General features: G+C 39.5%; 2 protein-coding genes across 2 annotated transcripts in view; one reads left to right on the top strand and one right to left on the bottom strand.

Moving 5' to 3' along the window:
• Positions 1–27,198, top strand: part of LOC124163744 — a 167,944-nt gene that overhangs the window by 80,113 nt on the left and 60,633 nt on the right. The window contains exon 10 of the mRNA XM_046540819.1: positions 52–176. Within this exon, the coding sequence (XP_046396775.1) occupies positions 52–176 (125 nt within the window). The remainder of the gene's footprint in view (positions 1–51; positions 177–27,198) is intronic.
• LOC124164059 lies at positions 9,033–11,573 on the bottom strand. The gene is made up of 2 exons (XM_046541228.1): positions 10,900–11,573; positions 9,033–9,481 (listed from the first exon to the last, which is right to left on the bottom strand). Exons 1-2 carry the CDS (start codon positions 11,446–11,448, stop codon positions 9,347–9,349), a joined length of 684 nt encoding a protein of 227 aa, XP_046397184.1. The 5' UTR covers positions 11,449–11,573; the 3' UTR covers positions 9,033–9,346.

Below are 27,198 nucleotides of genomic sequence, written 5' to 3'. Positions count from 1 at the left end.
GCCACTCATTCCTCAATGCCGTAATATATTTTTTTCAATGTCCCTTTTCAGTTTAAAAAGAGCCACCACTCCAAGTCACAAGTCCAATTTGCAAAGACGCTTGGTTGCCGTGATTATATTATTGGCTATATTAGCTGCTGCACTGGTAATTGCTGTGGGAATTCTTTCCTATAACTGTGAGTAACATAAAAATAATTTCTGCTTCGTTCTCACTCAAAAATCCTTCTGTAACTGTAGGATGTTTTATTTTTCTCGCGAACTCACTCTTCAAGGTAAAATTACTTGAGTAGCATGCAGGGGCGGATCCAGGATTTTTTTCTGGGAGGGGCACAAGCAAGGCCGTATCCAGGATTTTGTTCTGGGTGGGGCACAAGGATACCTCGTAATACAAAACGAATGCAATGATAATGGGACCGTATTAAATATTATGCATATTTTTGAGGGTCTGGGGGGGGGCACGTGCCCCCGTGCCCCCCCCCCCCCTGGATCCGCCTATGGTAGCATGTAAAATAATTTAAACGTATGAAATGTGAGCAAATAGTGAGTTTCATATTTATTTCACCTTGGTCAAACGAAGTTATTTTTAAATTACTTATTCATGTATGATAATTTGAATTTCCATCGCTCTCTAACCCAGAGTTTTTGATATTGGCCAAAATAATATTTGATGTTTGCAGTTGCTTTAAAAATTTGCTAATTGGCCTTTATTACATTTAAGTCAACATCATTAGTCAACAATTCTAGGATTGGTTTGACGCAGCTCTCCATTCCTCTCTCCTATCCACTAGCACTTTCATAGCGACGTATTTCTTCTATTTCACATCCTTTATAACCCTTTGTCCTATGTAACTCATTCTGAGCCGTTCTTTGCCCTTTTTCACTTCCACATGTACTTTTACGATTGTTTTCATCAGGCCATCATGCCTCATAATGTGTAAACCAAATTGTCCCATCTTCTCCTCGTACTTTTTAAGATACTACTATTTCTCCTCACCAATGTGTTGAAACAGGTGAGATAAAGGGTGAACTGGCTATAACACATGTTTGAATGAAAGGGATTTAATTCAGATAATATTTTAAGATGATACTGTAAAATACGCGTCAATATTCATTTTCACATTTTCCGTCATATTTGAACGCAAAGAAATAAATTATATTTTTATTATATTCGCAATATTTCTGTGGAATTGATTCATTTTTGAACTTGACTGTTTCTTATTCATCTTCATTTGTTTTTCAGCGGCCAATCTCATGAAGTCCCTGGACTTGGATGCAGACCCCTGCGAGGACTTCTATCAGTTCACGTGCGGCAACTGGGCGGCCAATCATCCGATCCCAGATTTCACGGCGTCCACCGATTGGTTCTTCGAAAGAAAGTTGCACCTCGCACAAAGGATAAGAAGTATGTGCAATCCAATTCCAAATTACATTCATTGAAAGCGCAAGCCGTATTACAGAATTTCACTGGCTTTTCTGCTCATGCATTGACAATGCCAATATTGCTATTAAATAATTATATTCTTAAATGTTTGGAAGATACGGTCCTTGGATGTGGCTTACTCTTAATTTTTTCTCGGGCTCTACTTTTAAACCCCTGAAAATGTGATTTGAGAATGTTCTCCCTACTGTACCAAAAATAAAATCAGGTCTACTGTTTAGAATTTTGTGGTCCATATAGTACACCAAGTGCAATAATTTAAATTTCTAAAATCTACGGACAAAAATTAATTTCTATGGGTAAATCTAAAATTTGGATTCTCAAGCAACGAAATTTACTCAGTTTTTAAGTCCAAGCAATTGTTTTCGAGGAAGGAAATATTTTAGCCCAGAAAAGGACCCCTACACCGATATTACGCTGTACTTACTAAATTAACTTCCCATTTTGAATTGCAGCTACCCACCAGTGACACCGCCCTCCCCGACAAATGTTTAAGTACTCTATGCGGCCTTATTATTAGAATTCAGTCTCTGGAAGACAACTAAAAATTAAAATAGAAGCTAAATTCGACTGCCGTTAAATTAAATAATTTATCAAGTAATGCAATGAGACAATTTTGACTGAGGAGATTACACAATTGTCAAGCTATGAGAGAATTCAATCCTTTTTTGCAGAAGGACAATATCTAATGATTACCTTGGGCAAAATAAATGCGTATACAGAAAGCATTAAAGTGCCCCAATTTTTTAATTGAGTTAATTACTGATTAAATTGTGTTCACTCTGGTGCTTTAAGCCGTTTGGTCCTAGGGTTTGGTTCCACGGCGGTGGAGATTTTTCTGAGAATGCCCGCCCCTAACTTAAGTTCTTTTTGGAGGGCTTTTCAATTACAGCACTCAGTCCGTCAGATGGGCCGTTAAGCCGTGGTCCCCTAAAGTGCCTTTTGATAAAAACAGACTAATATCAACGCCGGGATTTTCTCCACCCTTCCCTGAGGCCTGGTTTACACAGTGCGAGGTAGTATCCGAGCTGGCCTGGTCAGTTACGGCAGCGCGGCTACTCCTACAGTGTGTCCGCATCATACGTTATGTGCGAGTCGATCAGTAACTCACAACCGAGTTTCTACAGAAAGTTTTGTATTTACTCGCCTCCCACCTTCCCCCATATTTTGCCACAAGCAGCAACTCGAATGTGACTCGGACGTCAACCCGCACGGTACTGCGAAAAGACAATAGCTCGTAAGTCTGGGACCACGTCGGGTGCATTATTTGTGTTTCATAGTTTCAAGCAGTGGTGCTGCGAGGGGTGTGTTGGGGGTTATACCGTGTTTACCGTAAGTTTAATCTATTTCACTTAATTGGATTGATATCACTAATAAAATAGTGTAAGGATTAATAAAATATCCCTCAGAAAGCGTAATAGCGTAAAACTCACTATTTTGAACAATTTATCTCAAAATTCCGCAATTTATTAATTTCGCACCTACCGCTTATCCTGGTGGGTATTCCATACCCCCACACACCCCGGTATTCGTTGCACCTAAACCCCCCCCAGCTCCAGCTGGGTGCACCCAGTACCAGCATTCCTGGCTGCGCCTCTGGTTTCAAGTAGTGTTTGAAAACGAAAAATGGAGGACAGACGGGCTACCTTTTGAAATATAAAGTTTGTGGAGTTATGCAAGGACCAAACCAACATATGGAATAGCTTGAATCCTAATGATAAGGATAGAGATTAGCGTAAAGCCTCGCTTGAACACATTCGCAATGAACTGGGTTTGAAACGCCACTGAAACGACGTGCAGTAACTGTCTACTTTCTCGCCAGCAGCTCGCACCTGTGTGAACGGCGTCGAGCTACTGTCATGCCAGTACCCAGATCCAGTGGCTGTCTAATGTCCGGTCAGCAACCCGTATTGTGTGACACAAGGCGAAAATGGCTTTTGCTGTCGGTGGCCAGCTCCAAATACCATTCCTACCTTGGTTAAGCATGTTGATCAATGCAATTGGAACATACTTGTCGTTTTGTCTGTAAACAAATATTAAATTCCCGTACCGTAAGAATCGTGATAAAAATAAAGCTTTGGCTCGTCACCGTATGACTCTTTGAGCCGATGAATGTTGGCGTGCATAAGTCATATCGTGATAATCGCATGAAAGTAGAGCTTAGGACGAATCAAATGCTAACTTTGCAGTAAAAATAATAAAAAATATACTCCCTTTTTGGACAAACTCTTGTTTTAAAGCCTCGATGGAAGGCTTGTGTGAAGTCAAAATATTTTTTTAAATAACATACATTAAAATTATTCCTATTTAATTGCGCAGTTGCAAACTTGAATCTTTCGAATAGCTAATGCAATCGAAGTGAATATGGTAGAGGTTAGTATCTGATTCTATTCATCGCTACAATCAGTTCACCAAATGCCGTCGGCTTTTCGGAGTGTACCTATCCTAATATTTGATGGAGCCAAATGAATCATTTCTCTCCTCCACTTTCGTTATTAATAACAATTATTTCTTTGCAGAAGTCCTGGAACAAGATCCTCTAGCAGACCAGCCAATCCCTGTGACCCAAGTTCAGATGCTGTTCCAGTCGTGTTTAAATACAAGTGAGTGCCTCACATAATAAAATGCTAAGTAACGTTTTGTGTAAATGTTTTTTCTGTCAGCTATGACGCATGTTGTGGAAGTAACATTAATCCAAATCACGATATACAAAGGGCCGTAAATGTTGCGACGGATAAACATTTTAATAATTCAAATGATGCTCGGGTTTGAGGATTCAGCGAGTGAGATGAAGTTGCCAGAAATGTTTAATTTTACATTTAACGACTGCTACAACAAATTGAGACGATTTTTTCGGTGTGGTGGCTAGTGTGTTGGCATCTGAACCTGGCGGTTCAAATCCTAGTGGTGGCAGCACTGTTTCAGAGACTGCTCGATCCCAGTGGTTGATTGCTTTGAGGAGTTCACCCCAAGTGCAGCACACCGTCCGTCGGATGGGTCGTTACTCCGTGGTCCCCTTGGCGCCTTTCGATAGTGCATCATAGCGGTTATATAAAATTCAAACTGGAAAGGTTATCTTCCAAACAAAAATATAAAGCGTGTTGCAGCTACGCATGAACCAAACTAACAAAATGAAGTGCTTGAATCCTTATTTCTTTCACAGCAATCCCTTTTTTTCTCTCTGTAACCAAGTCCCCAATTGAAAGCAAAACACTAAAAAATCAAAACATAAACGCAACAAACAACAAATGAACTTCAGAAAATGAAAAAACAACAATGATGGAAACGTATATAATAACATGCATACTAATGCAAACTTAGAATTTTATAATTGCAATGAATGCTTCTGTTAAAGTAATACGAGCCTTTTGTTATTACACCCTTCATATAAGCTTCACGATAGAGACGAGCGTTTGGGAGGGCCCTAGGCGATCGCCGACCTCTGGCCAGACCGCCCCTGATACTAACATATCACGTTCCCCTGTTCCACGTCATAATTGCATTCTATTCTCACTGCTCTCTCACCTGTATTCGCTTACCATGATCAGCATAATTCCACCACCCCAAACACACCGAGATACAGTTGATCACAAAAGAAAAATCGCGGGTGGACGTTTTTCGATAAATTTTCTAGTTGACGAGAGATCTGGCATGTTCTGCAAAATGTATTTGAGAATATTTATGCGTAGTTTCAACTCCCTAACTCTTAATTTTTTATATATATTTATATTATCTTCTTTCGATTTTAGCCCACTGTGCTTCGGAGTGTTTTCTTTCGGGCTCCTTCACCTTCACCACGGTCGGCAGTTGCGATGAAATTCTAAGACGGTTCGAGTACGATGTAACCATACTTATTTCATTTTTTAAAATAGACATTTCCAACATCGACATATCTAAGCAGATGAATATAGAACAAGTTAAAACTGAATTTTTAACGACTGCAATCATTAGAATAATGATGCTATCAATAAAAAATTTAAAAGTTATGGTACTTTTTCTCACAATTTATTTAAGACGACCGGTTTCGTCGCAGAGGAGACATCTTCAGGCACAGAAATCGGTATTTTTTTTGTTATTAGGTTGCTATTGCTATAAAAATAACGATTTCTGTACCCGAAGATGTCGCCTCTGCGACGAAACCGGTTGTCTTAAATAAACTGTGTGAAAAAGTTCCATGCCGTTTTAATTGCTTAAAATGGATTTTCACAAAGTTAAGTCTGAAACGACCGAGTTTATTGATTCTACCAATGTTAACACATATTTCAAATCAAAATGGATGACTCCCATCACGGGCGCAGCCAGCAATTGAGGCGTGGGTTTTTTTTTTAATTGATACTGGGGGCATAAAATACCCGCCAAGGTAAGCGGAATGTGTGGTGGCCCTCCCCCAGAATTACTTAAAGATATAATGTTCAAATAGTGAGTTTTAAGGCTTTCTGAGGGCCATTTTATTACTCCTTACACTATTCTATAAGTAATATTAATTCAATCAAGTAAAAGGTAATTAACATAAAAATTTATCAAAGATATGGGAGGAGGGTTATATCTTTCAAACACCCACCCTCCTCGCTTCGCCACTGGCACCCATGTCTTCAAACTTTTTATTCGGGCTCTCACGTGATTTTGCTGTGAGATGATTTTTTTCGCGGTGGTATAGGTGCTTAATACTTAAAACTATAGAATTTTTTCAATTAATTAATATGTATCAGCGTACTCGCTGTCTCTACAACTTCCTGCATACGTTTAGGGATTGATCCCAACTAATTTCTCGCACAAATGTGACCGAAATTCAATCCACAAGCCGCGGACATGCGCCTCATTCACCCCTACTGTTGTGGCGCCCATTGGTGGCAATTCCGTTTTCACAATTCCCCACGGGGTTACAGTCAGGTTGATGAGCCAGTAAGTGTTCTTCTTACGTTGCTAGCGGTAAAATCAGAAGGCGAGGCAATGAGATTTCCAAATAGAAATATTTAGGTTTGATTAATCAAAAGTTATTGAAATTTAGAAGAAATGGATAATATCCATTCGACCATAATTTCTTAATTATTAATAGTGGTCGCTTTATTTCGCGTGAAAGAGTTCATACACCACTTTATTTCCACCTGGGCCTTAGGGCTAGTTCTCTGTATACGCGAGACGGGATTTAGTCTGGAACAGATGATTTATTTGGACTGAGCGATTTCAATATATTTTCTATTCCGTGCGCACTAATGTCAATAGGCGGCATATTTCGTGTGAAGATATTGTCAACCATTGTCAACTGTATCGGATGAGTTCTCAGAAGGCTCGGTGAACACGCTCTTTAAGTAGGAATTTAATAAAATGGTTTTATCGGAACTGTTTGTCAATACATCTCTATTATCGTTTCTCAGCGAACATACGGTAGATCTTCTACCTTGAACTTCCCGAACATAAGACCAAAATGCCTTTGGATTATCCCGTTGCTGGTCTACAAGTGTTTCCTGAATGCATTCCTGAACGCTTTCTTAGTGGCGGCTTTAGACAACTTATATTTTTAAATTATTGACTCGCGTTCAATAGCGGATGAATCCGTGCTGACTTTTTTCATTTTAGCATGGCACGATCTCTGTCGCCTCAATGATTTTCTCACTTCCGCGTCATACCATCTCCATTGGCTAGCTTCTTTTATGTTTTACTAGGGATGTAGCTATTTATTCCCGAAGTTACGAACGAAAGAAAAGCTTTCCAAACACCCTCTACATTAAACTTTATTATTGATTCCTGAAACGCGGGGAAAGCACATTTCAGATGACTCTCGAACCTATCAAAATCAGCCCTTTTAAAAATGAAAACTTTACCTTCTTTTTTTTAAATTTTCAGTGGTATTTAGAGAAAACTTTGCAGTTACAACTCTGTGGTCACTTATTCCTTCGACGGTGTTCACGTTCGTTACCTGATGAGGTATATTTGTCGCTAATAAATCAAGAATACTTTCTCCTCTGTTTATGCACGGATGCTATTTGAATGAATTTAGTATAAAACTTTTGATAACGCTTCGCAAATCACTTTATCACTCCCACCAGGAATGAAGCTATAGTATGCCAATCTATAGAAGGTACGTTGAAGTTTCTACCTACAATGAAGTTTCTTTCAGGATACTTGGATGCTATGCAGTTTTTTTGGGTTTCAAATCCCACAATTGATGTTATATCTGAGTTGGGATGCGTGTAATACGAGCAAACTAACATTGTTTTGGATTTTGGGCATTTAATTGTAAACCACACAGATTCAACGCTGGTCTCAGTCTCGGTTACCGCTTGGCTTACGATTGATTTCTTTACAGCTATAAATACTCCGCTTCCAGCTCAATTAATTCTATCTTTCCGATAAACGGTGAACGATTATGGGAAGATCTCATTGTCTGAATCATCACCCGTTAGCCAACTTTCAGTTCCAATAATTACGTAACACTTCGTACCATGAATTTAATGCTGAAAATCGGGAATCTCATTTCTTAAATTACGGCAATTAACCACAGCCGCGATTATTTCTTCGGAACCAGTATTTTTGCGATTCGGGACTATTTGTGATTCGCTTTTGTCGATTAATCTATTTTTAGGCTCTATACCAGTGATGATTGGAACTGCAAATTTAGATGTCTCAACATTAAATTTACTTGGATCTTGACCGCCTTTGAAATTATGATATCACGAAAAATGCTGATTCCGAAACGCTGTTTTTTCTTTCTATTACTCTATTCACTAACGCTAAAACACAATCACTAACTCGATTAACGCAGCTACAACAGGGCCTCTTTACATGCCAATCACTCATTCGATAAATTCAATTTACGCAAAATAAGTCAACTGGTTACCAAAACAAGTTATTCTGCAACACTGCAACACTGCTTGATTATACGGCCGCCGGGCGGCGCGGCGATTCGTCGTTCTGCGCATGCTCGGGCGGCGTCCAAAGACTTCCACAAGGCACGAGCTTAGATGCGTCATAGCATCAGCAGCCCCCACCACTACCACTCTTCATGTAACTGCATGGATATGGATTGGGACGATCTGGCCAGCGCTCCACGGCTGCAAATACGAAATTCTCGCGCTATTTTTGCGTGTATTACCTACATTTTCGATGTATTCGATTGAAAAAAATATACTGTGGTTGATTCCACGAAATTGTTCAGTTATGGCAATTTCAATGGAAAAAAATGACGGAAATAGGGCCTGTGATCACTCCTGCCATCTCTGAAAATGATTACGTGAGAGAGTCTTAATTTGAGCCGTCATGTTCGCCATCCCTGAACTAGTACGTGGATATTGTTCTCTGGGTCGTTGATAAAAAATTAACGCGTACTGGATGCTATGCAAATCATGAAATTCGTTGGAATGTATAATCTGTGGAGATCAATGGGAGGATAAGGGTAAAAAATTAAAATGCAATGCAATTATATAGCCAACCACGTCATCAAATTTTAATGCATCCCGAGGTAGATCAAAAGAAACAAAATTTGGTTTTGGCATGCCAGAGTGATATTGTAACGATGCCTTTGGTGACATTCATCGTGACATGTAGAACAATTTGGCCATGCAGGGAAAAATAACATTGACGCCCGGATAGAAAAATCTCCAAAACGAAAGCGTTCGATTAATATTATTTAACCTAGTACAGTTCATCGTGAATGATCTACTGCTCTAACACAATTTTTCATGTCATTGTATGAACAGATTTGCAACTAACAATTTCAATTTTGCAAGGACCAAAGTAATATAAGTTGGAACTTGAATACCTATTGTGATTTTAGAACAGTGAATCAGCCCTTCGTTGCATGCCCTTATCAAGGAGTTCCTCTTCTTCTCAGGCATTTTCAATTCGTACTCTTGGAGATGGGAAGACATATCTGATGGACCTCTCCGCTGTCTTCCTCGCAACTGAGTTTCACCAGCATTCCTCCCAGTTATCCTGTTCTGCATTGGTACTGGTCTCATTCCACCATGGATGAACGACAATGCTGTGGGAATGATGTCTTCTTTCTCCATCTTCACATGCATTACCGTAATCCATGCTTTTCGTCTGTGAAAAAAAGAAAACATACTGTTAAAGATAATGTTTAGCTGATCTGTAATGTACAATGAGAAACAAATTTTGAATGGTGTCGTTCACATCGAAAGTCGCCACTCATTGAAAGAATTTTTTATATAAATTTTGGATACCTAAGCTTCAACGAAAAATTCATTCTTCCCGCGTATTTTTTTCTCCTTTAAGTTCAATGTAAGAAAGCACGAAATTTGTCACCCAGTTTCCACGAGTTGGTGACTTCATTGTATTTTCTTGTTAATTAATTCGTTTTCAGGAGAGACATATATTAAGGGAAGTTATCGCTAGTAGTGACGGATACAGCATAGGTACGATCCTGGGGGTTACTTCCCAGCACAAGGGGAGGGGGTGGTCGGAGATGTAACGAAAATTATGAGGATTTGGAAGCTTATTTTAACACATTAACGTTGCCCAATTTAAAATTTATCAAGGAATTAACTTTTTTATAATAAATTTGTGCTTTTTTAGTGATTTGCGTTTTACTGGCTATTCTCTCCTGTATGTACTCGCAACTTAAAAAAATTTCAGTTATTTAAGTTCATATTGTATACCACCTCTCTGGAACTGCCACTGATTGCATGCGAGAATGCAAACCACTAGAGAGAAATGCACAAGGTCAAGGAGTAATTTAGAAGCGATGTCGAGCTTTGATTGTGGTGTTAACATCATCAACTTTTGTGCGAGAAGGTGATAACCATCAAATTTTCGTCGCGAAGAACTCGAGAAGTGGGTGACGCAATTAAAAACGGAAAAATTTTGATCCCTCCATATTTAAAAAGTTATCAAAATAAATGTAAAAATGATGGTAAACGAGCTCTTTGTGAAAATTTCAAATTTTCGTTATTTTTGTAACTTTTATCGTCTTGAAAAAATATACCGTAAGAATCTGTAAAGATAAATCATATTACCATTTCTTAGGATTCAAATATGATTTGCAATGGCCTTGGACTCATTGGAATTAGAGATAAAGTTAAGACTAATAATTTGTTGTGCGATTCAGTCGTTAAAGGGAGCGTGTGAATTGTTTGAAGTATTTCGCCATCACGGATTTTAGCAGTTCATCCCTTTTTTCAATTTTTGTGCACTTTGCTACGAATTATTCTCATACCTGCATCTTACTTCATCTATTATATTGATTGAAATATCAACATTACTCCTCCTTCGTGGTTACTCACTTAAATGCTAATTCCAATCGAAAGAAACAACATGAAAACACTATCGTCATAAACACCCTATCAGATCTACCGCGGAATCTAGGTTTTCGTCTTTTCAAAGCTGGTCTCACGCACAGAAATCGATGATCGCCATTGTTCATACTTCGTATGTTCCTCAGAGAAAGGAAATCCTCTACCCTCGGCAAAAGTATTCTAATTCAATTTGAATTATGTACTTACATTTTCGGATGAATGTCTTTGGTAAATAGCGGATCGCAGATAGGTCGGTGCTGCTGGATCAGCTGCAAACCTGTCACCAGGCATCGCACCTTCCCGTTCTTCCCATTCTTCTGTGGGCTCACGTTGGCATAAATACCCAAAGTCATATTCATCTTGGAAGCGAGCATTTATCGCGTCCATTCCATTGGTACAAAATTCCATCTGCTCAGCTGGCTCATAAGGATGCTGGAATGCACTAGGTTGTTTTGAGGGAAAGTGTTTTTCGTTTTTAACATCACCATCGATATGATGGTATGGGTTCTCGCGGTCCATTCCATTGCGCGGTCCATTCATAGCGTCACCTTCGGTGTCAAGGTGAGGGCTATCGCAGTCCATTGCACTATCTATTTCCTTTGTCTCGTCTTCAGCCAACGTAAATGAATTATTGTGGGCATCAGCACGTTCTACTGGGATATACATTGGTTTTGATAAATCACCTTCACCACGGCCGAAAGTGTCATTGCATCCCATTTGTGTGTTAATGCACAATTTTTTCTTCATAGGCAGCATTTCGGAATTATCAAAATCATGAACTTGGTTTGGTAAGAAGTGGTGTGCATCAATAACGATATCGTTCCCATGAAAAGGAAGACAATCACCATCAATTTCATTTTTCCTTTTGATTCCTTTTCTCTCCGATGGAACTAGATAATTGCCGAAATAAAAGCGTTCATTTACGAAGTTGACAGGAAATACATCATCTCCTTCTCCATGGAAGCGTTTGGCGTTGAGGTTCCCATTTTTGTAGCCGTTTTCTTCATCCCAGCTGTCTGCCTTCCGTTTAGCTGGCACGAAAGAACGATATGAAGTGCCAGGATTTTTTGGTGGGGAAAGCTGAGAACTTACCACCTCAATACGAGTATCAGTGTGATTTGTTTCCTCACGTCTGCCTTTTGCCTTTATCAAATCACCTTTTGCTTTGTATTTTGCAGTTTTGAGACCAAATCCCTCGTTTCTGTGCTCCAGGTGGGCAATATATTCATAATCCAGCCTCTCCTCCAGGCTGTTGCCCAGCACACTTCCAGAGAAACTCGTTTCAACTCTCTTTAATAACCGTTCCATGTTGTACGTAGCGGAAAATATAGATGGCGAGATCTCCTCTTTGGTTCAACTCCAAATCCACGGAGTGGAATCGATTCTGAGATTCTATTTCAGGAAATAAATGCAATCTGTTATTTGCAGGAGTTATTTTTTAACTCTGCTGGTAGAAGTCGAAACTCCGCCGACTGTAGCTCACTGCAAACCCCTGCGAGATGTCTATTTTCTTCCTCTGCTACTCAAGTGATTGATGTATTATTCACTGTAACTGTTTTATACTGTAACCAGTGCGTTTAAACTTCGTTTATAACACCACAATATGCTATCGCATCCGCTCTCTATCGCTTGGAAAATCCAATTGATATAATGTCACCGTACGGCTACGTTTTACTGGTTGCCAGGGTGAACGAAAGTATTGTTGCGGCGCCAGATATGCCCCCTGTCTTATGGCCCGCTTTTGAATCGGTAGTACGGCCTTTCGCCCTATGCTAAATTCCATTGTTTTGGGTTGAATTCAGTTCAATGTAGGATAGGACGGATGGAAAAAGTATGCTTTTTAAAGATTATCATGTTCCCTGAGTGGTAAAAACCATTCGCATCCTCCATCCTTTTACGCCGGATACTGATTTTGAAGCATGTTTCGTAATGGTCAATGTTGTTGTTCAATGTTTTGAAGCGGTTACAGAGTTTTTTAAATTAAGCTCCACTCCTTGCCGGATGATGGGTTAGTAACTATTAAATTCAGTGGCGTAGAGAGGTGGATTCAGGTGGGCCGGACCCCCCCTCCCCCGATATATTGAGACATAAAAAAATAAATTAACCATGGAGCAGGGGAAAGTCGCAAGTGATATATTATCATACCCTTATTAAAAAGGATTGCCCTTTTGTTTAATAAATAAAACTAGACAAATTAAATAGTAAAATATATATTAATGATAAATCATGAATTTAAATAATATTTCTATGACAAATTAATTTTTTCCATAATGAAAAGTGTTAAAATTAGTAAAAACCCGTCACTAGGTACCCTGTTCTTGGAAAATTATCCTCCGGACCCCTCTGTTTTTGGATTTCCACCCCCACCCCCCGGATAAAACTCCTGGCTACGCCACTGATTCAATTTATTCAAATACGAACAGGTGTTAGTGTTAGTGGGAAATACTTACCTGAAATGATATTGTTTTCCTTTTCGGTATCTCTCAACTGTCATTTTATGAAATATTCTTTTCTCAAACTGTGTGACACAATGCTTGAGATACCATTGCCCTTTTGATTCAAAAGCCCCGTGATTCTTTTAAAAGTGTCTTGATGTATGAGAGCGAAAACACTTCCATATGGTGGGAAATGTTAGCGGTTATGAAACGATGGAAATAATGCTGGGGCGAACTTTTTTCTCTCCGTACCAAAAGTGTAGAGACTCCAGTTTGAACGCTTATAAAAACCATACACTTTAATATATTCACTTGATTTTGGTGTTACTTTTTACAGCATTACTTTTCTTGTTTTTTCTAAGGTTCATTTTTAATTTTGGTACGAACAGTAGGGGTATGCGCGCAAATAAATTCATGGCTAGCCCTGGAATGTAGGAGCCACAATCATTTGGAACAAAGTGCGTTTCTATTTCAAAAGGCCACCGTAAAGGCAGTTTTTTAAAAGGTGGAAGTTCTAAGGAATGCAGAACGAAAAAAATATATGGGAGAAAAGCGCGAATATGTGAATGATGAAGAGTTGTTGGTAAGTTAGATTGTATGTTACATAATCGATCGAGTATAGTACCCGAGCCTTCGCGAAGCAAAAGAGTAGGAATAGCTACATCACAGCTGCGATAATACTTACAACTCTTCATTATTCACACATTCGCGCTCATGTACCAAGTGGATTAATAGTTAAGTGTATTAAATAAGTGTAATGAGTGCGTGTGAACCTGATGTCGTGTTTTGTGGACTGACTTTCAGTCGATTCTTTTCCACGCTTATGCCCTAGGTGGGCGAATATATTGAAAGTGCCTGTTACATTGCATTAAATGCTTTCGCTTGAGCACGCGTTTTGGAATTTTTTTGTTTTTACAGCTTTTCAATCGTTAAAGAAATTCAGTACTAACTTTTTCTTGAGTCATCAGCATAGATAATGTTGATGTTCAGGAGATCTTTAAAAAGTGAAAAAGGTATAATGATTTAGGACTCGAACACACCCAAAACTTCACCGCAACTTCCGCGCACAGTATAGAACTACTCGGGCACGGAGCGATGTGTTAGTAAGAGAATAAACTGTGAGTCCAAATTTGAATCTTAAAATAGGAAAATCCTCGCAACAGAGCCCGAAAGAAAACACTCCGACGGCCAACGTGATCGTGGACGTGAGTTAGCCCAGTGCATTCCATCCGCTAATATTAATTCTGATTGGGCTCATGCTCCTGGAGTTCGACTCCAGCTTCGGTGGCTAGGTCGCGTCCACCTCCCTCCTAGTCTGCTTTGGGTGGCAAACGAGCATACAGGTCGCTTTATGTGCCAACCTCACAAGTTTTCACCGACCTGGACCCATCTGTTAAGTGGGACTCTGGGGTGTCTACATACTTTTGAAAACGATAGCACATTTTGTAGAGAGTTATGATAACAGATATCTTATGGTTTGATTATATGCTATTGTCATGATGTTTTTCCCTTTTATTATGCACGATATTTTTTGAGGGACCGGCGGAATGGTGAGAAAATGATAAGTCCTCAATGTAAGGTTGGATTCGAGGCACAAGTGCAAGGATAGGAATAGAAAAAGCCTAAAAACTCACTATTTTGAACAATATATGTTAAGAAATTCTACGGGAGGGCCTACACCTTCCGCTTACCCTGGCTGGCATTCCATTACCCCAGTATTAGTTAAAAAAAAACCCTAGCTTCAATTCCTAGCTCGGCCCGTGATGGGTGTCATCCATTTCGATTAGAAATAAATGTGTTATTATTGATTGAATCATTATTTTAATAATTGTTATCAATAAAAAAATCAGTATTAATTATTTCTTTATTCATCTGCGTGGAATATGTCAATGATAGAAATACCTATTTAAAAAAAAAATATGTTTACATCGGACTCGAACCGTCCCAGAATTTAATCGCAACTGCCGACCGCGGTGAAGTTCTGGGAAGGAATAGGTGCTTCATAAGCGGTGATTCCTATGTGTAAAGATACTGAGAGAAAAACTCACCAAGGAGCCCGAAAGAAAACACACCGACACACATTGGGCTGAAATCAAAAGAAGGTGGCCTGGACCTCAACAACAATTTTATGAATTACGTATTTGAAACTTCTCATAAATATTCACAAACAAATTCTGCGTAGCATGCCAGATTTATTTTTTCCTTTGCTCTCTCGTTAACGTGATCAAAATTGAACAAATTCAGCGAAAAACGACCACCCGCGATTTTTCTTTTCTAATCAACTGTATCTCGGTGTGTTTAGGGTGGTGGAATTATGCTGCTCATGGTAAGCGAATACAGGTGAGAGGACAGTGAAAATAGAATGCAATTATGACAGTGAACAGGGGAACGTGATATGTTTGTATCAGGGGTTGTCTGGCCAGAGGTCGGCGATCGCCTAGGGCCCTCCCATACGCTCGTCTCTATCGTGAAGCTTATATGAAGGGTGTAATAACCAAAGACTCGTATTACTTGAACCAAAGTAGTCGTTGCAATTATAATATCCTAAGTTTTCATTAGTCACTTTATTCACAACATGTTCAAAATAAAAAGGTCACGTAGAAGTAAATAAAATAAAAGTGTTATAAGATAAAACAGAATATGATGCTTTTTTGAAAGGTTTATTGAAAAGATTATTTTTCACGTTTTTTTTGTTTGCCAGTGAAGTTTAACAGAGAAAATCGTCTAATTAGATAAAATCGAACCGTAATACATAATTAAATTTTACATGCGCTGTGAAATTCTCACTTTTGCTCGTATTTTTCTTCCGTAATTGCTATTTTTATCGAATTTGATCGTAATTTTTCTTCCGAAATTGGTATTTTTATCAACTTAAATCTTGTTTTTAAGAGCCAGAATAGCGTCAAAATCCATTTCCGGCCTTGCGATTTTACTACATTTTTCCGGGGGAGGACCTTCAACCCGGGAGAGGGCTGGAAATAGGGACCCCCCAGATGGGCCCCAGTAAAAGGCCCCCAATCACCCCTCGCCGCCACTGGTTAGTATTGTACTAGTGTAGTTAAGTACTTCAACATGGGAAGAGGGACAACTGAATGGTAAAATACATCTTCTGCGGCTGGGATATGGATAGTTAGAGGGAACCTTCAGACCACGCGAGGCATTTTCAAATCCATCTACTTTTGGGGGATGAAAAAATGCCCTGTCCCCATTCCAGACCTACCACCCAACGCCAGTTTACGTCATCATGAATCACTTCCCTCATTTCCATTGTATCTACGAAAATCCTCCACCCTTCTTCACATCGCAATTCCAGAAACCTCCCTCCCCGAAATTCTACCTCCTCCTCAACCACTAGCCCGTTGAAATGCATGAATAGGCTGTCATCCAAGAATCACACGAACCTTAAAAATGTGCTGAAATCTGGGTCGGTCGTGAGTATAGAAATGAGCTAAAGTGATTTTATCGTGTCAAAGATGGAGATATTGCTAACTCACGTCATGTCATAGCCGGGAGAGGTCGTGTCTTTGCCCATCGGAGTGACGCAGTTCAGTGGTCAAGGTGGATGAAGTTTTTGAATCATCCCCAAAGAACCGAAGTTAGCTCAGTTGCTGGGCGACCAGGTCAGGAGAGTGTTGAATATTGATTCTTGGGAGAGGTGTGCGTAAGTGAAGTATTGAGTAAGAGCGTAATTGAATTATAATGCGGAACAGGGGAACGTGATATCTTCATGAGTTACTCAACTTGGGAGGAGGGAAAATTGAATGGTCCAACATAATTACAGCGGATGGAGTAAAACCACGATCGGGACAGAAAAATGGATAGTTGGAGCGAACCTTCAGACTGCGTGAAATTTTATTAACTCCATCTACTTTTAGGGGATGAAAAAAATGCCCTATTCCCATTCCATCGCGCACATCACCCATTACCTTTTACGTCATCATGAATCACTTCCCTTGTTCCCACTGTATGTACGAAAACACTAAACCATTACCTCATCTCACAAATCCAGAAACCTCCCTCCCCGAAACTCTAACCCCCACCTCACCACTAGACCATTGAAAGGCATAAATTAGCTGTCATCCAAGAATCACATGAACCTTAAAAAACGGCGTGACGCGATTCAGAAGTCGGGGTGGGTAAAATTTTTGAATCATCCCCAAAGAACCGAAGTTAGCTCAGTTGCTGGGTGACCAGGGGCCGTATTCTGTATTTCGTCGGTGACGCTCCGGTCGGTTTCCCTTTCAAGCCCACCGACTGGACATCAAACCGTACCGACAACGGATGCCGCACCGACGACGACACTTTCAGCGAATCTGTAAGGTCGTCGGTTTCAAACCAGTCGGTACGGTTCCCTCTCCTTCCAAACAGGGAAAATCCGACTATATCCGAAGTTTCACGTGTCTCCACCAATGAAAGAAGGGTAAAAACAAGTGAAGACTCATTGGCACAGTTTGTTGTCGTCATTCTCAATCTTTTTATTTGCGGAAATTACGACTTATTGCTGGATTAAGATAAACGATATTGGACAAGTTGTTAACAATGCTTATATAATGTGTGGTAGTAATGCTGTACCTACAGAATCGAAGGAAACAATATTAAAACATCACAATAAAGTTTGTATGTGATGGAGATTGTTGTTGCTGGAATGAATTATTGAAACTATCCTTGAGATTGTAGTTTCTTTTTTTAAATATTGGTTCCGTGTAATGCTATTTATTCATGATTTGGTAATATAGTTGTCATTAAGTAAGTTCCGTATAAATGTTATCAACGGAAGGTTATGCCATTGGCACCGTAGCAGACGAAAATAGCATACCATGGAACGTGAACGTAGGATTCAAATGTAAATGTCATATTAGAGGAACAAGTTAGGAAATTGTTATAAAAATATGGAGCTGGGTGTAATTAAAAGAAGTGTAATGACGAGGAAGTAAATAAATTGTGATTGGGTGAAATACATATGTATAAGTTGCGCATTCCAAGTGAGAGAAAATGATAATATTGCGGTAAACCTCATACTCATTAACAAATATCTTCTTTTATCGTCAAGGGAATCAATGGCTGACGATGAAATGAAATATAGTTGCCCGTTACAAATGAAAGAAACTGATACCGTTGTGGCAAACTTCATACTTAAATAAAAAGATCTTATTTCTATGCCGAGAGAAACGCCAAATTGATGATGGAGTGAAATAACAGTCGCCTATTCAGAGTGATATAAAGTGATAACATTGCGGCAAAACTCATATTTAATCAAATATATCTTTTATATGTCAAAGGAGCAAATAAATCATGATAGAGAGAAATAAAGCCTATTACAAGCGAGTGAAAATGGTAACATAAATGAGAGAAAGTCATTATATGTTAGCAAACCTCATTTTAATTAACCATTATCTTATATTTCTGTCAAGGTAATCAATGTAGATTATGACACAGTGAATTATAGAGGCGTATTCGAAGGGGCAGAAAAAGATAACATTGCAGAAAACCTCTTTTTTATTTGGTGATGAGGTAAAAACAAAATAAAACGTACAATGCGCACCGGGGAGTTCATGAAACCCACTAGTCGGTGGCCGTACCGACACCTTTTTGGTGTCGGTACGGCTACCGACGATCTCCCGTCCTCTCGTCGGTGCCGCACCGACCGGGTTCGTACAGAATCGCACGACTTCTTACCGGGAGTCGGTGTGACGTCGCACCCGACGAATCGGTGCCGCACCGATCGGTTTGGAGTTACAGAATACGGCCCCAGGTGAGGAGTGTGTTGAATGTTTATACTTGGGAGTGGTGTGCCTTTCCCGGCGAGTGAAGTTTCGTTACCTACTTCCAATTTTCTTTAACACAGGGATTGTGATTAGTAGTAGTTAGTAATGGGCGCCAATTGTTCGTTGCGCACCGCGAAAAAGTGCATCGCTCGAGAAGCAGTTGGTATTAATTTCTCTTTTGAAATCGCTGCATCAGTTCATGGCGTTGAAATTGCGTTCGATGGTGTATAAGTGTGGAAGCATAACTGGAGAATAGTGTGATATTAGTGTTTATATTGGTGCCGTGAGAGTCTTTGAAGAGGAACGCCCGAATCAGCGGTTCACGAATCTAAGAACATAGCTTCATTCCCGACGAGTGAGAAAAAATGGCCCCACGTCAAAGGTAAATATACAAGCTCTAATAATCATCGAATTGAAAGCTAATTTTTACCTGGACATGAGCAGTTTTTAATGAGAAAACCATCAGATTGACTTTAGGAATAACATCGAGTACATCTAGAGTTCTTTTCGCGATCCGGCTATTGCAAACTTTAATACATCCGATTTCATATTTTTTCGAACGTAACTTGATTGCTTGAGAACTTAAGAAAAGATAACCACCAGTACGAGAACGCCATGTCACGATCCCCCTCGATTTGCAGGTCCGAAAGAAACGATAAATTAAGAGAGATTTTGCCGAACGTATAAGAATTCACTTTCCCGCCTAACAATGAAGGACTTAAAAATGGTGATTGGAACTAAAAAAGAGTTTTTGCTTTTTGTTTACCAAAAGTGTGTGTCCTTACACCCCCTGCCACACTCCTATTGAGATGGCTTGCATTGGGGTAGTATGTAGATGTAAATGAGATACGGAAATCCGAGGGGTCAAAATCGCCCGGCAGATTTTATGTGTATATATATCCCTAAAGTGTCCTGACATGCGCCATCGCCTCTCGTGTCCTTACGATTCGAGTAAGACAAGTCTTTGAATTTGTTGGTTTGCGTTGTCCTAGAAATCCATACTGGCTATACAGCGTAGTTTACTTCACATGCGTGCAATCTTTTTCTCTGGACATGTGGCTTCAAGTAATTGATTTTCGATTTAATTATGTAGCTTATCGCAAATCAGACGTTAATTATGCATACTAAAGACTTTTCACCTAGCACTGATTATCTCCCCTCGATGGTTATTTTTTAACGTACTTACACCCTTTCGATGAATTTACGATCTAATTTTAGAGGACAGCGGCAATTTCCACTGCATTCACAGGGTTTATTTACGATTGTCACTACTGTATAAGAGGCATTGCTAGTATCGCGCACATCCAACCCCAATTAGAGTTAAAAGTCTGCCCGTGAAAGTTTTATTCATGCTACTTCACATTCAGATTGTGACCCAAGTTTTCTCATCGCGATTTGAATTGCCCGTTTCGTTGGTACAGACCTGCGTACCTTCGATAATTATTCAACCTTTGCAACGGTGTCTGTGTCTAAAAATCTTCAGTCTAAGTAATACAATGTCTTTATTTTCAGTATTCCGAGTATGTTTATTTTATAGTGCGTATTTCGGATCAAAAGTTCAATGTTTTTGGTAGTTATTAATCGTACTTGTTGATAATCATGCGAGAGATAAAATGTCACATAGAATAAAAAGGTCTAAAAAAGTGCTACTCTGGCAATAAAAATCATTAATTATGTGTCACCAAATAGGTATTTTATGGAGGCCTGACGGTACAGAAGTGGCAGTTTTTTTAATCGTTTTCTCTGCATTTTAATAGATTGTGAAATGGCACCGTTATGAAGTACATTGGATTTCCGTTAATCGGAACCAACGGAACCCTATTCGGAATACTTGATTGTTTGGAAAAGCAAAATAATGTTAATGAAACCAGTTTGAAACAGAGTAACGAAACTCAAGCGTACGAAGTGCATAGGATCACGTTACGATACAAGACTGTACTCGCCGTGTGTTTTTCGACGCAAAATACTTCTAGTTTACATACGCGTCTTCGGCAGTCAATTCTACTATAGAAATTGATGATAATGCGCCAGAAAAACTCATCCATTCTGCGTTTGTTATGCATTAGCTGTTCGCATGCTCTCGCAGTTGTCTCAAGGAAATTTTTATCTTAATAAGGTAGTTTCATTCATCAAAGAAAACGAAATTCATTGATTGCGATTCCTTACCCGCCATTACTGTATTCATAATATACAAATTATTTGGTTTTTTCAATATCGGTTTAGACTGATGGCAATGGTCAATTTTAACCTCATTTGAAAAAGGCCAGATTGGCGCCCATGCGATAGCACTCCACGTGACGTCACAGGAACCTAGTTTCTATACGAGTAGATGGGAGTTTTACATCGTCTGAGATTATCAATGCATGCATGAGGCACAGAGCTCAGGGAAACATGTCTTGATAATTACCTATTAAAACTGCCTAAGGTCGGAAAGTTTCCTTCGTTTGATAGGGTATTAATAATACTTATTTAAGCCATGCGCAACCTGCTAGCAGGGTATTCAGCTACCTGCTAACATCCTGCGTCGTATCAGCGCTCAGAGCCTCGTCCAAGGTCACCTCACTTGCGGCTGCGGGAACCAGAACGACGTCACACGGAGTTTTCCCTACATTCCTACTTAGCCGTCGCGTTTTCGCGCGCTTAAAATTTTTCACTTTTCATTAAATCGCGAAAAATGGATACGAAAAATAGATATCTTCATGTAAATATCTAAAAGCGTGAAATACGTACTCCAGGAGTAATAATCTTTCGATTTAGGCAATAAAAAATAATAGGAAACCACCCTATTTGCTGAGCCGAACATTTGAACTGACTGACTCGCGCAGTGCTCATCACTATGCTGCGAAGTTTTAAGATCAGAGCAATGTCGACAGCGTGTGTACACTATGAAATCAATCGTCACGGAGACTTGATCAGAATAATCTCTGGCTCGTTGCATGATACTTTACAAATTGATTATTCTGTTTCGATTAGTGTCTGACTTACTTATAAATTCGTGAAAATTAACTGCCTGCTTGTCCGGTTTTCACTGTTGGCTTAAGTTTTACGCATAATAAAACTACCTTTGTCAGCAGTTGCGGTGGCGAATGGAGTAGATGTGAGACTATGCTGGTGATTGTTATTATATTAAGCACCCGGCGTGGGAAATTTTTTTTTCAGTTTTTTACCCTGTACGGCCGTTTTACATTTATTTATGTAGTGCAAAATAATTTTAAACTCGCTGCAATAGCTTTATTAAGATAATTTTTTAACGATAATGAGTTATATAAAAGTTATGAATTGTGTAGTGTTATACGTATGATTTCTATGAATGACTAGTAAATTTTTAACATTAGGGATTTGCATATGAGGGTAACCGTAATGGTGAAGTCCCAAAAAAGCCTATTCGCTAAGTAGATTGTTCCGGCTGAATAACAGCCCCGAATTTTTTCGCCCCTCCGCTTATGGGGAGGTTTGTGGTGTTGTATGCTATACTGCATCACCCGCCTTCAAACTTATGTGTGGCTGCATCGAAAATGCGCCACCATGGATACGGCAACACCTCCACCGACATAGAGGATTATCCTCGATCAAATGGCGAATCCTGATGTCCTCGGAATCGTGGCTCGCCGTTCTTCTTCGCCTGTATATCAGTGACTCGTCGCCTTCTTTTTAAACGCCTTACTCAGTAATGAAAGGTATCAAGACCTACCCGAAGACGTCCGTCCTCTAAAATTGAGCGTTCGCAATGCTCTCATACAAACGGAATTATAAACATTATACCGGGGAAATAATTATATTCGTCACATTATGACAACGAACAATAGATCCAGCCACGAATTTTTCCCCATATTCTACGAAGCATGATTCGCCCACGACTCTCTTAGAATGGAGTTTACACTCGTCGGGACATCTGCGAACACGCTCAGCGTATTGGGAATTGAAAATGCCAATGGGCTCAATCGTTCCGGTGGTGTCGTCTGTAAAGGATCATGCAACGAGCCGGGGATCAGCGGCGCAGCGAGGGATTGGGGGTTTTGGGGGATAACCCCCCCCCCCCCCCCAGAGCTCAGAGATATTTTTAAGTGTAATCAATTTTATTTTATTTTATTGGATTGATATTATTAATATAATAGTGTAAGGATTATTAAATATCCCTCAGAAAGCCGTAAAACTCACCATTTTGAACCATTTATCCTAAAATTTCGCAATTTATTAACCTCGTACCTACCGCTTATCCTGGTGAGTATTCCGTACCCACACATACCCTGGTATTAGCTGCACCTAAACCCCCCAGCCTTAATTCCTGACTGCGCCCCTGCCAGAGATTACACGCATCAAGTCTCCGTGACGATTGATTTTATGCTGCACAGGCACTCTGACATTTTTCTGATCTTAAAAAGTTCGCAACACCAAGCACGAGGTCCAGAGGATGTTGCATGGCTAATGATTTCTTACGCGCTTATTCATTTGTCGAAACTCTACTCCTTTAATGCATAACCATTTCTGCAGTTGACTGTGAATTTGAATTTCTGCTGTTAATTAAGTAGTGACTTAATTAACAGCAGAAAACGCCAATGTTTCTTCGAAATATCATCATTTCAATGATGATAATGAAATATTTTAAAAATGTATGCATAATGCACATTAAATTTAGTGATGAAAATTTATTGGCAAGCCTAACATTCCGTTAGCTCCATGTTTTTGATGAAAGGAAACTTGATTTTTTGGAACCGTTCGAAATTGTAAATTTCCCCGTTCATTTTACATTGTGGATGGATCGAATGTTCCTATTTCACTCACCTCTACTGCGCATTACTCTACCTCCCATCCGTCGCCAGTGTACGACATCATGAGTACGCTACGCTACGCTGATTTTTCACGGCTTTTATTTAGTCTCAAGTTCCCAGCTGTTATGGCTGTCTACTGTGAGTTTCATGGCAATTTGTAGTTTCAGGCGATTAATTTCTCTTTAAGATCATGGCATATCTACGGCTTGCTTAAGTGGGGGAGGGAATATGAGAGGGGGATAAGGGATGTTTTGGGGACTTGGCGTTTTCAGAAGGGGTATAGTCCCAAAGGGTTTTCAAAAGTTCGTTCTGCGTCGCTGCGAATGATTTCTCAAACCGGGGAAGGTATGATTTGAGAATGGTGAGAAGGGGAGTTATCTTCAGGTCTTTCCTGATATTTCTGTTGGAAAAAAACCATGGTGCCCCAACAATTCTTCTTATGATGGCATTTTCGGCAGATTGAATTCGTTTTAGGTGCATCGCTGCAGCGTGGAGCCAGGCCGGGGATGAGTAAGACAGGATAGCCTTGATGCAGCTGTTGTATAGGAGCAGTTTTGCTTTGAGGCTCAGCGGCGAGGTAGATTTTAGAAGAGGTCGCAGAGCTGCGTGTATTCCTTTCGCCTTGTTGATGGAACATTTAATGTGGTCGTTCTAGGTTAACCGTTAGTCCATGTGGACGCCAAGGAATTTCGTGGATCGTTCTTTCGGGATTCTTTGGTCGTCATCATGAGTCACTTCCCTCATTTCCATTATATTTAGGAAACAATCCGTAGCGAAGGAAACCCTCCCACTTTCCTCGTCTCTCAAATCCAGCATATCCCTTTCCCGGAACCCTACCCTCGCCCTTTGTATATCTGTAGGCTGTCATCCAAGAATCATATACTTGAAAATGGCATTATGGTCTGAAACCTAGGTCTGTCGAAATAAAAGATCGTGGAAAGAAGACTAAGAGATTTCATTACATTAAAGAAGGAAAAATTGTTAACCGACGCCATGACCTAACCGGAAGAAGCCGTGTCTTTCCCCTTCGGCGTGATGCAATTCGAAGCCGATGCGATGATGGGTAAAAGTTTGAATCAGCGCTGAGGAACTGAAGAGAACTCAGTAGCTAGATGTCCATGCGTGCGGTGTGTTGACTTCCGTAATTTGTGAATTCTGTTCCTTACTTCCAATAATCTGTAACATGTGATTCCAGTTATTTGCAAATGCAACAAACCGGAATTTTCCCTGTGCACTGTGAAGAAGTGAATTGCTCTACAAGATGTTGGCAATAATCTCAATATTGAAACCTCTTGATCAGTGCATGATCACAGTGTTGTAAGTGCGTTCATTGGTGTACGTATGGAATTATATTGTGGGAATGGTGTGATGACGTGTGTCTTGGTACCGTGGGGGTTGTGTAAGAGGAATAAACTGCCCGACGGAATTTCAGAATATGCCTTCATTCCCTTAAAAAGTGGGAAAATGGCCACATGTCAAAGGTAACATTAATAGTTTAAATAGCTATCGCATTTTAAAACGTATATTTCGATGCAAGCACTTGTTTATGGGAAAACGGACATTTTGCAGTCATAAATTACATTCCGTCTACATTGATTTATTTGCGTTATGTAGCTGTGGTTGAATGCAGTTTATATAACATTTTTTATGAACGATACCACAGTATTTCCAGTACTACCGTATACATCCCGTATTTCTCCCCTGGTCGCACTAGTTCTTAATTCATTTGTTGCTTGTTGCCGACATGAACTCACCAGTAATCCCCAATAAAGAGAGGGAAATGATGAAAAGATTGAGTATCATAGAATTATGTCGGTAACTTATGTGGGAAAAGCCAATGGATTTTCATTTCTTTAGTAAAATCAACCAATTCATCGCTATTGAAATATTTTAATGTGTGTAATCCTAATGACATATTTGGAAATATTGATATTTTGTGTGGGGATATTTCTTTTGCTACATTGTGACGAGTTTCAAATGCAAAGAAGCGTAAGCTACATATAATTCAAGTTTTAATGGACAATAAAAACTATTGTTAAAATGCCGCGTCAACGTCCTCACGCATGATTCAATAAACTAATTAAGGCAACGGAAATTTAATTTTTCTTTACCTTTCTCATTATCAGAGGTGGGAAGCCCCTCTTAGTTATTGTGTAAGCTTGTATTTTTAAACGAATACCACTGAAAAGGTTAAAATGCAGGTCATAGTTTAAAGTCACTGGTGAGGTGGCATGACTGTGTTTTATTTTTTGAAGACTATATATTTGACCCATAGCTTACGATTCTTCCTTTCGAGTGACAAATTAAACTAACAGTCTCTAATCATTAGTCGTATTTCTGAATTAAACTCAATTATTGTTATCATTAACATTAGGAGGAAATCTACATTTAAGACTATATTTTCAGGGGTGGCAACCAAATAATTTTGAAAGGAGATTTATAAAAAAATTCATGGAGCCAAAAAAAATTTCATTTCTTTCCGACGAATTATTCTGGGTCTTCGTGTTAAAGGATACGGAGTTGATGCTTATACCTTAAGGAACAAGTGTCCGTGGAAAACCTCATCCCGTATTCTAATTATTAAATTAATTACCGCGACCATTTTGTAAACGTAGTTTTTTTGTAAATATTGAAGATAACTTTGGGTATTCCGATATCGCAAGCGTTTCTAAACGCCTGACGTTAGTGTATCTGCCTCACGACCCATCTAAACTACAGCACAGGAGTGACGGTTTTTTATCACTTTCACTGTTTTTTTATAAATTGTGATATGGCACCGTTTTGAAATCATGGGAATTTTCGTTAATCCGAACCAATTTGGACGAAAAATTTTGAAATACTTGATTGCTCGGATATGGACTACAAAGAGAAAAAGAATACCGGTTTGAAACGGAATAAGGATACACAAGGGAACGAAGTGCATAGGATCACGTTACTGCACAAGACTGTACTCGACGTACCTCTTCTTCGACGCATCATACTGCTAGCTCGCAGCCTCGCGTTCGGCAGTCAATTCTATTCCTCTAATGTAAGTTGGTGCGCAAAAAAGTCATCTATTTTGTGTTTGCAATGCATTAGCTGATAGCATGCTCTCGCTGTTCTTTCAAGAAAAGATTTCTCTCAATTCATATTTTCAACGATTTTCGTCAAACGCATACTGCAGTGTCTGTGACCATCATCGCAGCCTTCATCCTCCGCCGACCACCTCCCTCCTATACATCGCGGTTGCCCTCACAATTTCAAAGACTCTGAATAGCACACGCTAAGGTCCTTTTCGTGGTTTACGGTGAAAAATATAACCCAGAAACGGGAGACTAAAGGCCTTTAGTGACATAGGCATTGCATATTTGGCACCGATATACCATATCCTGAGCGACCAATGAAATCAGAACAAAAAACTTCCGTGTATTGCATTAATTTATTCTACTTTTCGGCATAAGGTACTATTTCTTCTCGAAACTGAATTTTTAAATATTCATTCATCAAGAATATCATTTAAAACAAGGATTGTAGTGTGCTGTGTAGGGGTGCAATACT

Source organism: Ischnura elegans, chromosome 8 (assembly GCF_921293095.1).
Source record: "Ischnura elegans chromosome 8, ioIscEleg1.1, whole genome shotgun sequence".
Taxonomy (NCBI): Eukaryota; Metazoa; Arthropoda; class Insecta; order Odonata; family Coenagrionidae; genus Ischnura; species Ischnura elegans.
This window is presented reverse-complemented; position numbering and strand designations above follow the sequence as displayed.

Bases quoted from the DNA above. Each gene is read 5' to 3' on its own strand.
- LOC124164059 (XM_046541228.1), bottom strand. From the start codon at position 11,448: ATGCTGCCTATGAAGAAAAAATTGTGCATTAACACACAAATGGGATGC. The intron at 9,482-10,899 runs GTAAGTACATAA...TTTTTTTCACAG, and splicing joins AAAGACATTCATCCGAAAAT to ACGAAAAGCATGGATTACGG.